General features: G+C 44.3%; 1 protein-coding gene across 2 annotated transcripts in view; it reads right to left on the bottom strand.

Moving 5' to 3' along the window:
* GAD2 (glutamate decarboxylase 2) overlaps positions 1 to 16,231 on the bottom strand; it is a 76,398-nt gene extending 60,167 nt beyond the window's left edge. The window contains exons 1-7 of one of the 2 annotated variants that reach the window (XM_037146323.2): positions 16,102 to 16,231; positions 15,322 to 15,381; positions 14,986 to 15,135; positions 13,769 to 14,002; positions 9,136 to 9,226; positions 8,477 to 8,589; positions 4,415 to 4,530 (exon numbers count right to left, since the gene is read on the bottom strand). In XM_037146323.2, the coding sequence (XP_037002218.2) occupies positions 4,415 to 4,530; positions 8,477 to 8,589; positions 9,136 to 9,226; positions 13,769 to 14,002; positions 14,986 to 15,135; positions 15,322 to 15,381; positions 16,102 to 16,177 (840 nt within the window). In that variant the 5' untranslated portion in view covers positions 16,178 to 16,231. The remainder of the gene's footprint in view (positions 1 to 4,414; positions 4,531 to 8,476; positions 8,590 to 9,135; positions 9,227 to 13,768; positions 14,003 to 14,985; positions 15,136 to 15,321; positions 15,382 to 16,101) is intronic. The other variant, XM_037146324.2, reaches the window with a different exon arrangement.
* Positions 16,232 to 17,107: the final 876 nt, after the last annotated feature.

Genomic DNA, 17,107 nt, shown 5'->3' with positions numbered 1-17,107 from the left:
TTTGAAGGCAAGGAGATTCTAACAAAGAAGGTATATTGGACCAGATGATCTTTAAGAGATTTTTCCATTTCTGAGATTTTGTTATTCTATATTTTGGAGGAAAATAATTTTGGAACTCTTCACTAAGAGCTTCTATTCTTTTTCTCATTTCAACTCAGTGAATTATTTATTTCTAATGTTCTTCACAGTAGTGCTATTTGTTTAATTTAGTCCTATTCAAAACTTCAAGAAAACATTTGATTTGAACAAACAAAATTTTAATGTGTTGCCCCACTCATTAGCTAGAGAAAGTTGTAATCTGTTTCGGTGGACAGAAAAGAAATGGGTAGCTTTGGTGAAGTGCAAGAGAGAGAATGATGGGTCATTGAGAAAATAAAAGATGACCCTCCCCTTCCTAAATGTGTGAAGTTTCTGGTTGGGTGCGGAAGACAATGTTTCTCAGTGCTGTTTCCATCTCTGTTGCTTCACACATGTCAAGCTGTTAACTCAGTATTCAGGACAGAAACTTGAGCAGGTCCAATAGATCAGGAAATTACATTAGCACTAGAATACCCAACACGGAGAAATAAGATTTGAGAAAAGGCACTACAAGTGAGTGTATAGTAGTCAGAGTGGTGTTTGGGTCATTCTGTCTAGCAGTTGTAAGAGCAGTACTTGGACCATTCGGAGACTGAAGTTCCAGATCTGACTCTGTCACTAAATGGCCATGACCTTGGGCAAAGCATCTTCCACCTTTGGGGCTTGGTTTCCTTCTTTTTAAAAAAATTTTATTTATTTATTTATTTATCTATTTATCTATTTGTTTATTTATTATTAATTTTTAGAGAGAGGAGAAGGGAGGGAGAAAGAGGGGGAAAGAAACATCAATGTGTGAGAGAAACATTGATCAGTTGCCTCTCGTGTGCACCCAACCAGGGACCTGACCCACAACCTGGGCATCTGCCCTAACTAGAAATCAAACTCGAGACCCTTAGGTTTTCAGAAATGATGCCCAACCCACTGAGCCACATCAGTCAGGGCTGGAACTTGGTTTCTTCATCTATAACACAAAGGTTTTGTTTTGTTTTTTAAGTACTTCATATTTAATGTAAATTTCCTATGTCCCAAGCACTGAGGTAAGAGTTCTTTGAGGCTCTCATCCGATTCCCCCAAAGTTGTGGGCTTTAGATACTCTCAAAGGACATGAAGAGACACAACACTTGCAGCAGACTCTCCCTCTCTTCACTGGGCCCATACAGAAGCCCACCCACCACCCCTTCTCCCTGCAGGTTAAGCGATTCAGAAAAGAAACCTCTATGTAAAGATGGAAGTTGGCCTGGAGAAAAGGCATTTGAGACATGACTCGGTAATTTTCTTTCTTCAGCCTATGGAGATCTATGTCTAGGGCTTGTAGAGACGCAGGGATTAAAAAATTTGAAAGGACTAGGGGAATGTATGGTTTGGTCTGAAGCTTGAAGGAGCTACGCTAAATGACAGATGGAATGGAATAGCCCTGAGGTATGAAGCTCACAAGGAGCTAGACATGGGGACTGAGTTACCTTTTAACCTGGAGCTTCAAGGGCAGCACTTAACATTTAAGGGCACACCTGTCCAGAATCATGTGGATTGAGTGTTCAAGGAGACATAGGAGTGCTTTCAATAAACTCTAAAAACCTGATCCAGCCCAGCCCTGTGAGATAAAAAGGAGGTTTTTGTTTTTTGTTTTATTTTCCAGTGGGTGGAGGTAACAATTTAGAATCACCTTCACATTAAGAAAAAGCTCTTGGTGGAAATTTGATGTGGGGAGATAGAAAATGTTCAATCAGTCTAACTGTTCTGTACAAATCTTTGAGCCTGAATATTTTAATCTGGTTTCTACAGTGAAAGTCAAGGCAGGGAACTCAGTGGTCTGGGAGCCAGAAAATCCATGTTCCTGGCTCTGCCTACATAGCTAACTGTACCCTCTTCATTTTAAAAATACTAACAATCTCTGTTCTGCCTGTTCCACAAGATTGTTGTGAGAATCAAATGAGCTGATGTACATTGGGAGTATTTGGAAATGGTTGAATAGTTATTAGATATAATGATGTATAAGATACATTATACATTAGAAAAGCAGTTTGTTTGTCCAAAATAAGCCTGTGGTTAAAACCAGTTGGTATTTTAGGGCAAGTTTATAATTTAAGTGCTCCTTCATAATTATGTATGTGGATAGAGATCCAGGAAAGAAGAGGGAGAACCAAAGGGTGGTTGTATAACTGAATTACCTTTTCTTTCCCTTAGAAATAAAGAATTAGTCTCCAAGTTTGCAATATGAAGGGAAAAAAAGCAAAATGATTGCTTATAGCAAAATTATTCCCAGGCCACATGACCTGAACTTTCCGGGTAAAGGTTAAGTCAATTTGTGCGAAGCTTGAGCTGCAGAAACTCAAGCAGAAACCACAGAGCACAGGGAGACTTGCTGGTTGACCGACCTCATTTCAGGTCATGCAATCAGCATCGAAGCCGAAAGAAAAAGATACCCAATATGAGATCATCTGGAATTTCTGAGACAGAATACAGCAACACTGGGCTATGTCGGGGTCCAAATCCATTGCAGGGAAACAGTAATTTGAGAGAAATTGTGTCCTGTTTTTCTAGCATTGGAGAAGTTGAGAAATGAAAATTAGCTGACGGGGAAGGTAGTAATTTGAACAATGCCTTCCTCCACAAAGATGTCCTATCCGATCCCTGAAACTTGGGAATATGTTATCTTACATGGCAAAAGGGACCTGATGTGATTAAATTAAGGGTCTTGAGATGGGAAATTATCCTGGGTTATCTGGGTAGACAGACCCAAGTAATCCCAAGGGTCCTTAAGAGGGAAAGAGGGGATAAGAGAGTCAGAGCCAGAGGAGACTTGGTGACATAAACAGAGGTCAGAGAGAGAGACAGATTTGAAGATACTCTGTGCTTTGAAGATGGAAGAAGGCCGTGAACCAAGGAAGGCAGGTGAGCTTTAGAAGATGGAAAAGGCAAGAAAAATGGTTCTCCCCTACCATCTCTGGAAGGAACCTGGCCTGCCTCACTCATGTTAATTTCTGACCTCCAGAACTGTAGGATAATGCAGTCATGTTGTTTTAAACCATAAATTTGTGGTAAACATGACTAAAAATAAGGTGCTAAAGATAATTTGTTAACATAAGTCATTAGTTTCTTTTGATTCCATGGGTACTGCTGTGGTTATGAATTGTATTCACTGGCTTCCAACCTATACTTGCCCCTTGTTTCCTTGTTACACACACACACACACACACACACACACACACACACACACACACCCTCTTAAAACATAAAAAGAAAAGTCCCATAGTAGACCTGAGGCCCACTATGATTTCTTGCTTCTCCTGACTAACCTCTCTTTCAGGAGCTTTTAGTTTCCCTATAGACCCCTCTCCTCCCTCTTTATTTCCTTTCCCCCCACAATCCAAGGGCTTCTTGATCTTTGAGGCAATTGTTTTCCAGCTCCTAAGCTACTTTGAGGCAAGGTTTTAAAGGATCAATTTTAGAAATTAGGCAGCAGCTAATGCTTACCTAGCACCTTCAGAACAGTTTTGTTCATTGTGAGGCCTGTGTGAGGGGATGGTTCTGTACCAAGATGTTATTCACACAGTGGCACTGTGACTTTGAACTTGTGTCTGCTCTACCTTGGTATGTGAGAGAAAGCTGGCTGCCTAGCAGAGCTGTTGGCTCAATTTATGTGAACAGGATGGGCCATGGTTTCAATGCCTCCATGGTAGTAGGGAGAATGGCAATAGCTCTTTGAAGATGGAAGGAATATAAAATGCTATTCCCTGGCATTCAAGAAAGGAGGCCCAAGGTCTCAGCATCCTGCCTGGCCAGCAGTTTGTAGTAGGAAGGAGCCTGTGATTGGCTGAGACAGATCTGGTCCAGAGATCAACTATGACAGATCACTGTGTTCTTTCTCTACAGTGATAAAACCTCTGGTTAAGTCTGCCAAGGGTTAATATTAAATGGTTCAAGACACCGTGAAGGCAGAATATATTATCAGAAGTTTTAAACACAAAGATGGAATCAACAGGGTATTTTGGAGTTTTGAGTCATATAGGCACAGTATGGATAATCCTAATGAGTTCATAATGACTCTGCTTTCTCTCCTCCTACTGTTCTCCCATCATACAACATTATTACTAAAAAATGAACCACAGGAACTGCAGATGAAAACATTCTGCTTTCTCTTTGAGAATCTTCCTGAATTTCAAAGACAAAAGAGTTCACCCCTTTGTATCACTCAGCTGTTCTCTTCCCTGATTCTTTTCCAAGAATTATCTTCTAGAAACAGAACATCCAGGGATATTGCATTTCCAAATAATCATTCCTTTAACTGGGCTTTACAGAATATAACCTTAAACTTGGAAAGAATAGAAACACGTACATGCTCAGATGTGAAGGCAATGAGCCTGGGAACAGCAGCCATTCCTTTCTCCTTGACTTCTGGGAACATCTTAAAACGTGCAATCAGCATGGCATACATGTTAGATATCGCGCCACCTAAAGTACACAGCAACACAGTTACCTTTTCTCATGATTATCAACATCATTCAATATGCAAGCCACATTCCTATTTCCGCTGACCTAGAGCGGAGGCCTTGGACACAGGAGAAGACATTATTGGCTATCCTTGAATTGAATCCTCAGACTCAGGCACTAGCTAAGAGGGTCCAGAGAAGGAGCACTGGGCTCTACCGTAGGGTGGACGTTCCCCCACCACACCGATCTCTGTCACTAAGGGAAACTGCAGTCCATTCTGCTCTTGTTGGGACCTCGTTGAAGTAACTTTTAAGAACTGAGAAAGTGTTGCCTTCCTTCCCAACTTGTGAGTGTGGTCATTCTGTATCATGCCTAGGAAAATTTAACTTATAGCCTCAGGTAGCAGACTTTCTTATCATTTCAGCTCATATAATGCCTTACACTTGAACTGAGATAAATCAGTTGCTGTTAATGAAGTGGACCATTAATCAACAATTCTTACAGGATGAGAACAAATATCCAAGCCTATCTCACCATAGTCATTTGTTAATTTCCCCTAAACAGTTCTTCCCTCTTAAACATATTATGTCATTTTATGAACATATACTCATGAGAGTTAACAAAATCATATTTTATAATTATAGGAAGACATGCAACTAAGGGAATTTTAAGTTCATACTGAATTACTTTTCCTGTGTCATCCTATCATTGTCAAGGATTTCATATAATAAAATGTATATCTAATAAGCAGAGTTTTATTTGATAAGCAAAGATTTTGGAAAGGTTAGCATTTTTGCTATTCAGGAAAAAGACAGACCGTGGTGCATGTAAATGAATATGCTGATATGGAAGTTGTGAGGTCATGAGGTAGAGTGAAGGTACTAGCTCCCTCTCTCACCCAAAGAGGGACATGCACAGGCCCTGTCATTATGTGAGTGCTTTGAGTTCCCTCCTCTTCATGTGGCTGAGGAACATAAGGGCACTGTACCTAGTTGAAGGGCCCACATGGGCATGATCTTTGCCTCATGAGCCCTGGCTCTGACACCAGCAGGCAGCCTGACACAGAATGATCATCAACCAGATCCTGGCTCTGCCATCAGCCAGAATGAGGACGATTCCTACTTCTTCTGGACCCCAGAGACATGGGACAAGCAGAATCTAGGTCAGACCTGCTCTGAGCAGACAGGTCTGAGCTTTTAAAGGAACTTGCCTTCTGGCTATAGTTTCTCAGTCCTGGCACTTAATATTTTGGGGGGCTATCCTGTGCATTGTAGGGTGTCTAGCAGTATCCCTGACCAACAATTGCCCACAGCACTATGCTTTGCCAGAGTGCCAACCAGAAATGTCTCCAGACATTGCCAAATGTCCTCTGGGGGGGGGGAATCTGGGGGCAAAATTCTCCTGTTGAGAACTGCTGCCCTCATTCTTCTCAGACAGGCTGAGGAGAAGAGACCAGAAGACAACAGAGAAGATGTACACAAAGAAAATGCATTTCACAGGACACTTATCCAAGGAGGTTCTGGCCTGCTTTCCCCATCTTTAGGTTGCACCTTAGTCATTCTCTGTCTGAGGGTCCAGCAGACCTTGTGCAGATGAAGAGGCTTCTGGGCCCTGGACAGAGCAGAGCATAGGCAGGAAGATAGAGGCACAAGCTCTGCATGCACTTATTGCCCTTGAATCTTTCAAAGAAAGGGTGCAAAAGCAAGCCCTGAATCCTTCTGAAAAGCCTGTAGATAGGAAAATGTCTTTGACTAAGCCAAGCCTTTTCTCTTTCTGCCTGAGGCTTTCATGACTTGCTGAGCAGTGAGGAGTGCTCAGCTCTCTCTGCCTGTCAGCACAGGTGATGTCACATAAATGGACTTTTTTCTAGATGTCCCAAGGGGCTTTCGATGAAGCACGGAAATTCTGGATGTTATAGATGGAAGTGTAAGGCAAACAGCTGAGCTATGTATTCAGCTACAGAACTAGCCCTTCAGGCTTAGTACCAGGCAATGGGACTTACAGGTCTCAGGCACATAATACATATGATTTCCCCTTATCCCTACCCTTTAAATAATAAGACCCTTTACTCCAGGAACAAGGCTGACTGCTACCTAGAAAGGCATCCAATAGTGATTAAGGATGCTATCAACCCTTCCTGCGTAATGTCTACAGAAAGCAGAGAAGAAACAGGTGGCCAATAGCCTTTCCTTCTGTCCCTTCCCCACTTTGTGATATCTACATTATATTGTAGCATGGCATCGATGACTTCTTCCATTTTGGGCCTTTAGGGTCCAAGGAATGAGCCTCATGATTAAGCTTAAGTCTTGTCTCACCCCATCTCTCCATCATTTCCTGTCACTGATGAGGGTGTCTGGAAGGTGCTTGGTCCCCACCTGGCTTAGCAGAACCGCCAGAGAGGATGATTTCTCTGGGTATACATTTTCTGGGGCAGGTGGGTTCCAAGACCAGCCAGGTAAATTAGGCCTGTCCTAAGCCCCTTTAGTCAAATTTTCAGGGTCCTGAGGAGCAAATTCTCTCCTCCCCCTTGGGAACCATTAAAATGGAGCCGAGGATGTTCCTGGCTCCCTCAGGAACAACTCAATCACACAACAAACCTAATAATAGGAGGAAGAATAAAGGTAGAAGTGATGTTGATTTCTGAACCCTACCTAATTGCTCGTGAAAAACACCCTAAACCTTAAGAGCATCAGTTCCAGGCAATAATGGCAAAGTTCCCTCATTAGGGAATGTTTTTTCCAGACAAAAAACTAAGTACTAAGTTCCTTACAAAATAAAGATGAGCATAAAATTTATCACAGGTGGTGTTCAACAACTGAAAAAGAAAAGGCTAATTTTCCCTACAATTTAACCAACAGGGTTTCCTTCAGCACCTTAAAAATGTGTTATGTCTTTAAAAACATAAAATAAAAGAGCAGATCTGAGCGTGTCAGTAAAGCTGCTTTGTTTAAGGTCTGGCCTTGAATACACTGTGGCTTGTTGATCATGTCTTCTTCCCACCAGTTCTTTATTTTATCTCTCCCTCATCATACCCTTGTCTCTGTAGATTTGCTGAAGAGAGATCACAAAGTGGCCTTTGGCAGGCCTGGCTCGGTGTGTACTGAGCCCTGAGGGAGCACCCACCCCATTACGAGGACCTCCTCCCTGCCACTGATTAGGTGCTGATCTGCACACCAGGTTTCTTTTTCATGGGTCAGTGACTCTCTTTTCCTGCTGCCTGCTGAACTCCTGTTTCTTTTCTGCATTGAACTAAGGTCACAAACACACCTGGGAACCAAGGGCTGGGCTTTATTTCAGTTTGATTCTCTTGGCTGGAAGAGGTGTAAATAATAGAGCTTAGAATGCAGTGGTGGGTGGTGAAAGGCAGGATGAAAGAGATTGAATGGAGTGATAAAGAAGAAAAGGAACTAGAAAATTCTTGAAGAAATCATCACCTTCTCTTTGAGCTCTAACAAACTGTCTCCCGAGGCACTCTCTGCCCTCCTGGAAATTAGTGTAAATCAGCTTCTCTGCTTGTTGCTTGAAAGGGACAAGGTACTTAGGATCTATTAAGTAGATCTGCCTGTCATGCAGTCTCAAACGGAAAATGCTTTATTAAAAGAGGCTGCTATCCTTTTCCTTTCTCTACTTCAGGGAAGAATGTGGAGAGTGAATTCTCTTATTATGAATTTTTTTTTTGTTTCACATGATGCATATGTCTTGTGTGTGGGATCCCAGTAGAAGTACTGGGCAAATATCATCTTTGTTCGTGTGCTTTTTGAACACAAATAACTAGTGTTCAGGCATGGGATAGCTGGTTTGGAGGCATGGGCAATGGTCATATACCTGATGACACTCATTCTTTTGATCAATATACAGCCTATTTAACCTAAACAGAAATAAAGACTAGATATTTAAGATTTCCTAGGTTCATAATAGCACACTGTATACCAGAAGAAACACAAAGAAAAGTTGAAATATCATATACCAGGAGAAAATATCCCATCGCCAGAGCCCCCTGGCCAGCCAATGATTTCTCTCATTTTCTTTAGTGTGACATATTCCAAAAGCACAAATACTGGAGCAATTTCATAGGTGAACCTGAAATACAGTAATTAATGGCCACATTTTATGCATGTAACCCAAAGAAATAATTTATCATTATAATATCTACAGAACCATTTCCTTTCTTAAACCCTACCTTTACAGAAGTTACGATTATATATTAAGCAGAGAGAAAATTGTCTTCTAAAAGGTTTGCTCATTTTTATATATTTGTAAAGTGAATAACTTCAATTATTGACTTAGTCACAAGGGTCATTTATTACATTAAATAAATAAAGAACTATTTAAAAGACAATAAAAGTGTCATTTCTCTTTTCCAATATATATATGTATAATTATTGCCCCAAATGCAAAAAAGTGCCTTTTGTGTTTAAAAACTGTTGTATAGCTTGCATGAGAGTTTTATGAGGACTATATCCTATAAGCTTGAGTGAACAGTGAAGTACATCTGATGTCCATACTAGTCCATCCATTTTAGGTGCTCCTTAATAAAAGAGATTTTCACGTGAGACACAGAATAAAGACTATGCAATCTCACTAATGACTATCCTATATGACACAAAAGCAGATTTAACTACTTACATGTTAGTGTTTGCTGTTGATGTCAGCCAGTCTGCTGCTAATCCAACCATATCCAGTCCAGTGGAGAGTTGATTAAAATATCTGGGATGCCCTGAATAGAATGGAATACCAGAATCAGGACTCCATCCAATGAAAATAAATGCCTCTCAAACACATAATTTCTCTAGCTAAAGAACCTTGAAAGATCCTTCAGTGAGAGTACCTCCATATTCAGAACCCTGACGCGCACGCGTGTGCGCACGCTTGCCCTGAAGGAACATTTCCTCTAACAAAAAGACTATCTGGGATCTTTGGTATTTCTTAAAACACACTCTAAAACTGTCCTTTAAACGTTCCCTATTAAAAATAACAAGTGTGATCTGCAAAGTGGACGCTAGCTTATTTCCTAGCAGTCTTTCGATATATTCGCAAGCCAAAGTGCTGGTGCAACCCAAAGGTCTTCAGAGACAGGCTTTTCTTGTTTACACTCATGCTGCTAAAAATCCGTTCCTGTCGAAGCTGCTCTGGAGTCAGTCATACCACGACATCCACCAGGCATGCCAGCACTTGTAACACTACCAGTGACAAATGGCTCATGATTGCAAAAGACAAGGCAAAAATGAGAAAATAGGACATTCTGTGGCATGGTTTGTCTGGGATTCAAAAGGTGACGATTGTCTAATGCTGGTATGGACAAACCCAATTCTTGCCAATTCTTTTCTGTCCAAATATGTAATTATAAACAACAGAATTCTCTCCAAGGTGCGATGTAAAATGAAGCTGAATACAGTTAATATCACTGTCCTGTCAGCAAGATATATGAAGATATAGTCCATGGACTAATCAGTCCATTAGGAAGACTTATCTAATTAATTTCTGGATTTTTCTAAGACACTCTGAAGGGGTTGGCATCCAAATACTCCCGAGGCTATTATTTTAGATGTGATGGTAAGTATCTTATTAGAATTCCTCTTCCTTGACTTGCCCCAGAAAAGCTTATCTATAAATTAGCAGCAAAAATTTGGGAAGACGAACAATTAGGGAAACAGCATCTGATAAAAAGGCACCTGCCACTTACTGGACACCTGTCTGAAGCCTGGGGATGTGAGTCTCCCAGGCCAGCACGGGCAAAACAAGATAAAGGAAGGCCTGGGGAAAGCTGGGATAAAAGTCAACACCCAGCTTATCTCTAGGACCGAAATGCTCTCTTATCAGCATCCAGCTTGTGGCTAGTCAATTAGATGATGAGAAAAGATAGGAGCTGCAAAAGAAAGGAGCACATTTGAAAGAGATCGGGTTTTGTGCAGCTCTCAACCTGATCTTTGTGCCGTTCCGCCATTGTTTTACCTTCCGTGGTGTAAAAGTGCCCTTTCTATCTTTTTTTCCCTCTTCCAGGCCCTCTGATGCTGACCCTGTCAGTTTGTGCGTCCACAGAAAGTGAAAAAGCCTTCTCTGCTGCCCCTGCTGCCCCTGCCACCGCCTGTCTGGAACAGCCCTGTGCGCCTCTCTGCCTCATTGACTCCCCATTTCATTAGCACTCACAGCTGAAATCATAGCCCTCTTCTCCCTCCTGGTGCCCCTGCATTTCTCTTCCTTAAGCCATTTCCTTAGAGGGAGGAAATTAAGAAGGATTAGCTAATCTATCCATTAATCTACTCTCCCAATTCACATGCATTTTCTCTGTGAATCTGGGGTCCAATGTCACACACTATTTAACTCTATGGAAACTTTGGCATGCAAACCTTTGCATATAATTGAAAGATTCCTAGGCCCCAGTCATGGCCCAGGATGTCAAAAGGCCAGTCCCCCCTGATGACTGCCTTTGGGAAACTGTATAAACAAGTTGGATGTTTCAATGGCTCTTCTCCCTTCTATATGTTTTTTTGACCTTGGTCTCCCATTACACCTGGTCTCCCTCAAGTTTTTCATTTGCTGACAATGATGTGAAAATACAGAGAGATTATTAGACAGGTTGGAACAACATGATCTCTTGATTTCTGCAGAAATATTATTTTGCTGGGTTCACATGACCCCTAGGAGCTGCAGGGGAATCCCGGCAGGGCTCTCTGAGAGAAAGGGTGTGAGAGACCTGCCTCGGAGCTTGCCAGCTGTGCAGACAGCCCTGGCATCCAGCTGCGGCCGCCCCCACCGGACCTCGTGCTGCCTGGGCTGTGAGGCTCTGCGCCAGGAATCCCTTGGCCACTGTAGCCTGAGCAGCCTGGGAGACAGCGAATTCGAAAGGTGAGATTACAGCCCCTCCCAGTTCTGGAACGATCTCTGCAGATTAGCAAATGAGCCCGGAAGGATGCAGAGACTGCTTGTCAATAATCGGCTGGGGAGGGGCCAAAAGTCCTCCAAACTGCTCTGTTCGCACTGGCAACAGGCACCCGGGGAGGGCCTCACTTCACTGACGTTTCAATTCCTTTGTCTGATGGTTTGGTTAAAAGACTCAACACGACATTTAACCCTTCCCTCACCCAACCCCCACCCCCACCCCCAAATCTAAGGACTCCCACCAACGCTAATTATTTCAGGGTTCTCTCATTCTCATTCTAGGCAGTTTTCAGTTCTAAAGATATCTTACAGAGGTAATTTTTAACAAAACATGAAGGCATCATTTAAAAGTATCTCCCCATTGCCCTTCACTCCTCTCTAAGCTTGGAGCCCAAGTGTAAATTAGAAATCAGATGATAAGATACATTTTATAAAAGAATCTCTTGACAAGCATTAAAATGCTTAATGATAGCAGAGTGGTAACTACTTTACAGACCTCAAATAGTACTAGTTGTCAAGATATAACCATAAAAACCTATACACTGGCTCGTGAAAAAATGAAGGTGACTGCTGTTAATTCTTTGAAATGCTATTTGAGGGTAGGGTGGAACACAAGAAGCCTATGTATGTTATGAATAATACTGATATTGAATTACTATCAATATGTCTTGCTTAGAAATCTAACTTAATCAATCTTTTTTTCCTGAACCTTAAATGATATGCATTAGAGCTACACTTGACCAAAAGTTTTACAAGTATTATGGTAAAAATCAACATACTGAGTTGACGTATGTTTTCCTGACACTAAATGGAACAGTGACAGAATTATTTTCACTGACTTGCAGTAGCCATTGTCTTAACTCTTTAAATTGTATTTCAGACACCACCAGCTTTTAAGGATGAAGATATATAACGTTTGTATAGATTCTTTTTGGTTTGATAGCAAAAAAATAGGTAGCATTTTACTATTCACATTTAATACTAGGTGAGGGGAATGGCTCAAACAAAAATGAATTAGAAGGATTGTTCAGGTTTGTACTTACAGATACATGAAAAGCTGGGAGGAAAACAAAACCATCTTTAATGCCTAGTATATATATCATGTTGATTCTCATGAATATACTTGAGAATTATATCTAATAAACCTTCAAAAATCATACTGCACAGATTGAGTTTGATAGAAATCACCAAGCTAAATTCGTTTCCCTATATGCCTAGTTCTAAGCCTATAGTCTCACAGAAGAGGACACTAATAATTCAGTAAATCAATTTCCTAAGGCTTCTTCTATGCATACCCCTCCTCTCCCGTGGTGTAAAGAACGTACAAAGAACACCCCTACCACACACACACACAAAGCTGAAATCACACAGCAAACATTCTTAAAGCATTTGTTGTTGATTAGAATGACACAGATCGAATTTAGCTACAAATCAAACAGCTACACCCTTCTCACAGTCTCCCTTCTCCCCATCCCTGGAAAAGTCAGTCATACTTATTTTTATTATTTTAATGAAGTGTGGTGTCACTGTGTATCAGGATGCTTAGAGACAATGTAGAAAAGAAAGAGGTAATCATGATAGGGGAGACAAAGAGCTGGTTTTGTGTAGACAAACACTTAGAATGCATCCAAATAAATGGTACACCTGGTACTATAGAATAAGTAGAGTATGAAAGAACTATGAAAAAGCAATAAATTTGCCCCTAATGATGTCTGATGTCCCTTGCCCCTTCTTTCTCCTTTATCTTATGTACAGAATGGCAATGAAGCACACATCCTTGTATAATATGGCTGAATTGTTAACGTAGTTTGAATTGCGTTTTCTTTTGTGTAGATTTCTTTAAAAGTAGAGACAACCTGGAGTTCAAAACTGAAGTGTTGGCCATTTGAGACAATGCCAAAATGTTATCCCTCTGGTTCAATAATTACATAGGATGGTTTGTCCAATTTCTGACCACTTCTGTGCCAAGCAAATTAGCAGCACTGCATTAGTATTTGGGCTCTTGTCTGGGTCATGTTTCTTTGAGCGTTCATTTCCCTGGTCCCCCTTTCTCTGCATTTTGCATCGTTTCTACTGGCCTCTGCTGACAAATGGTTGTTTCTACATCAGTGGTTAATCCCCGTGGCCAAATATGTGCAATGTAAAATATGACGATTTATAATTAGATAATGTTTCTGACATTATCAACTTCAGATGCATTATTAACACTAATAGTAAAGGTTGCTTTTGATTCGAATCATTCTAATAATACTTTTAAATGATGAAAATATTTTTTTTTGTAAATTTGACAATATCAGCAACTCCATAAAACAAAATACTTTTTAGAAAAAAATAAAGATCGTGAAAGAAAAAAGCTTTATTATTTCTGATGGGACAATACCTGTTTTAATTGCATATTTTAGAGTTGTTTGGCAATGCGTCAGAATTTCCTCCAAATTTTGTGGTTGGTCTGCCAATTCCCAATTATACTCTTGAAGAAGCTCATTAGGGTAATGAAAATCAATCACTTTGGTTGATCTATCAAAACTTTTCACCACATACTGAAGCAAAATATCCATAACATCCTGCAGAAACGCCAAGGTGGGTCTTTCTCCATCACACGCTGGCAGCAGATCTAAAGAATGGAATCAAAATGCCACATTTTAATTTTACTGCGGAAATACCCAGGCAAGATCTTGATCCGGCAATTTTTTTTTTATGACATGAGCGATTGTATTTTTTTTAAGCTTCTGGAAACACACGGCGTTTTCTTTAAAAGGGAGGCATTTTTTTAAAGATGGAAGGATGAGAGAAATTACGATTTCTCCCTGTACCACACCTAAATTTTTGCATTTTAATTCAAAACTTGTTTGCTTTATTTTTAAAAGTGCGCGTCTTTACTGGGTTCATCCTAAATGTTATTTCTCAGTAAATCCTTCTAAGTGTTTATGGAAATTCTTCGTGTCAGAAATGTTTGAGAAATACCTTTGGGCAAACCAGGCAGAGTGGAACATGCAATGTTAGTTAGGATCTCTGGCCTATTAGGAAAGTCCGCTGTTTCCAAAGCCTGTGAGCGCGCGCGCTTTGTGTGTGTGTGTGTGTGTGTGTGTGTGTGTGTGTGTGGCGCGCGTGCGTTGGGATGACTAGGTGTGTGAACACAGGGAGCAAAAACGCGTGCAGGTCTCACGCGAATAGAATCGTTCTCCAGTGAAATCACCAGCTACAAATTACTCTTGCGATCTAAAGACCTAGAAAGTCTTTGCAATTCTGAACTGGAAGCCGAATCTCCTAGGCCTCAGCGGCGCCAAAGAAGGCAACCCAGATCTCTGCCTGCGCGGGCATTTTTCCCAGGGGCAGCCCCGAGGGCAGCGCTCGGGGAAGAGCCCTGCGGCCCCAGAGCCCCCTTGCAATGTGGGAGCCCAACGCTGGGCAGAGGCTGGGGTCGGGTTTCAGACCTAGGGGACAGGACCTGCGTGTGTCACTTCCCAGCTGAAGATTCTCCAAAGGTCGGCCTCCGCCCTCCGTCCTCCGCCCTCCGCCCTCCGCTCGGTAGCGGTAGGTGTGGAGGGGCGCAGAGCGAGGGGCAGTGGTCCCCCGGGCCCCGCGAGGCGCCTTCACCTGTCGCGTGCAGAAACGCATAGTTGAGGTCCGTTTGGGGACAGCTGCAGGGCTTCTGGTTACAGGCACAGGCGGCCTTCCGGGGGGTGGGCCGCGGGGGCTCGCTCCCGCCGCTCTCCGCCGGCTTCTCGGCGTCTCCGTAGAGCAGGGCTGGGTAAGGACAAGGGGCGCGACCTCGGTCAGTCGCCCGCCGGGCCGGGCTCCCTGGTCCCCGCCCATTTCGGACTCAGCGAACCCGACTCCGCCGCTGGGGAGGCCGAGCCGAGAAGGTGGCTCTGCGCCGCGGGCCGGAGCGTCCAACTCCGTTCGCATCCCTCCCCTGGGCCGAGCACTCACCGCACAGCTTGTTCCCGATGCCGCCGGTGAACTTCTGGGCCACTTGACACCAGGCTCTGGCTGTCAAGAAAGACAAGGAGGAGGTCGGCGAGGCAGCAGAAAAGAGCAGACAGACGGGCGTGCGGAATTTCGTTCTTTGTGAACAACAGCAATAAACCCAGGGTCCCGGGAGGGGCCGCCCAGGGTTAGGCACCGCGGGCAGCAGGTGCGGGAGGTGCGCGGGAGCCCGGAGATCCCGCGCGGCCCTCAGTTCTCTGATTCTTCTACCAGGAGAAGCCCACGCCGCGGCCCCTTGCCGGCCCCTCGTCTTCTAGGTGCCGGTAGGTTCGGGAAGACTCCCTCCCCTTCCTACCTCGCTCGGGCGAGTTTTCCTGTACATCTAGTCGTTCCTTTTCTCCGCAAGCCCTCTATCCAAACTAATAATTCTCTCTCCTTTCCAATGTACTCCTTCCCCATTGTGACTCTGTCTCTCTCCAGGATCTAGACACCAAGATGGTGGCAGTGCCCCAGGCCCACGGAGCAGAGGGTCGAGGAGCCACCTCTGGTGGGAAGCGTAGCCCAGACTTCGGCGGAACGGGCCCCGGAATCTTGGGGCAGCTCCCTAGGGGATGAGGACCTGTGGAGGTCTGGGTCTCTCGGGCCATCAGGGACCTGCCCCGAGAGCAGGGCGAAGCCGCCGAAGTTTTCTGTTGCAGGTGGAAAACCTCCTTCTTCTTCCCTAGCTCCGCAAACCCCCGTCCACCCTCAAAGCTCGCCGGCTGCAGGTCCCGATTCTCCTACCTGTGCCGGGGTTCTCGGGATTCCCGGAGCCATCTTCAGACCCGAAAGACCAAAAGCCGGAACCGGGAGATGCCATTGGCGCTGCGAGACTGGAGCAGATCGCCGCCGAGTGCGAAGTGCCGGGAGCTGCCTTCGGCTGGGTCCTGCGCGCGTGCGTACTCGTGGCGCGAGGACACCACGCGAGCGCGCGGCAGAGGGTGGATGTCACTCAGGGACAGGGAACGTGCGTGTCTGCGTGCGCCCGCGCGCGCGCGCGTGTGTGTGTGTGTGTGTGTGTGTGTTGGAGTTAGGGCTTTGAGACGTGACAACACTCTGAAAGCTGTGGACGTGAAATAGGGAAGGGGGCCGAGGGATCCTCACAGCCAGACGCGAAAGTGCTGAGGGCCCGAGGGGATTTTGCAGGCGACAGAGCCCGATGCGGATGGATGAGGGGGCGGCGGAGGGGACACTGGGAGAGGGAAGGAGCTGAGTGGTGAGAGTGACAGACAGTACGCACGAGCTGGAGTCGGAGTGAGTGGGTGGTAGGTGTGCCGGGAGCTCGCGAAGAGCAGGAGGCAAGAGGGTGCCGGCTTTCCCTCCGGGCCGGATGCGCTGTCCAGGGTGCTAACGTCTCTGATTGAGTGCTGGCCTCAGCGAAGGGTGGACCAGAGAGAAACCTTGGCGAAGGCGGGGAGGGTGGCCGAGAGTAGTCTTTTTGTGCGTGGATTGGCGTATTGTTTGAGATCTGGGTCCCGCTGCGGAGAAGGCGGAGCGATTTCCGTGCCGCCTGTCTTCAGGACGGTGGTGAGGTCGCTGTGACCTCGAAAGCCCGAACGGCTGGGCCGCAATCAAGAGCGGTTCTCCGACTTGGGGAGGGGATGGTGGAGGAGGGACGCCTACGCTCTTAAGGGATCATCTCAGCCCCTTAGCGCCTAATTCCTGTCTATTGAGCCTCATGATCCTCGGCGGCGCACTAGTGGTGCGCTTTCGGGAGCGCAGTCGCCAGACCCACCGTCCAGGTCCTGAC

This window comes from Artibeus jamaicensis, unplaced genomic scaffold (genome assembly GCF_021234435.1).
Source record: "Artibeus jamaicensis isolate MK-2021 breed Jamaican fruit bat unplaced genomic scaffold, CSHL_Jam_final contig_867, whole genome shotgun sequence".
Lineage (NCBI taxonomy): Eukaryota > Metazoa > Chordata > Mammalia > Chiroptera > Phyllostomidae > Artibeus > Artibeus jamaicensis.
This window is presented reverse-complemented; position numbering and strand designations above follow the sequence as displayed.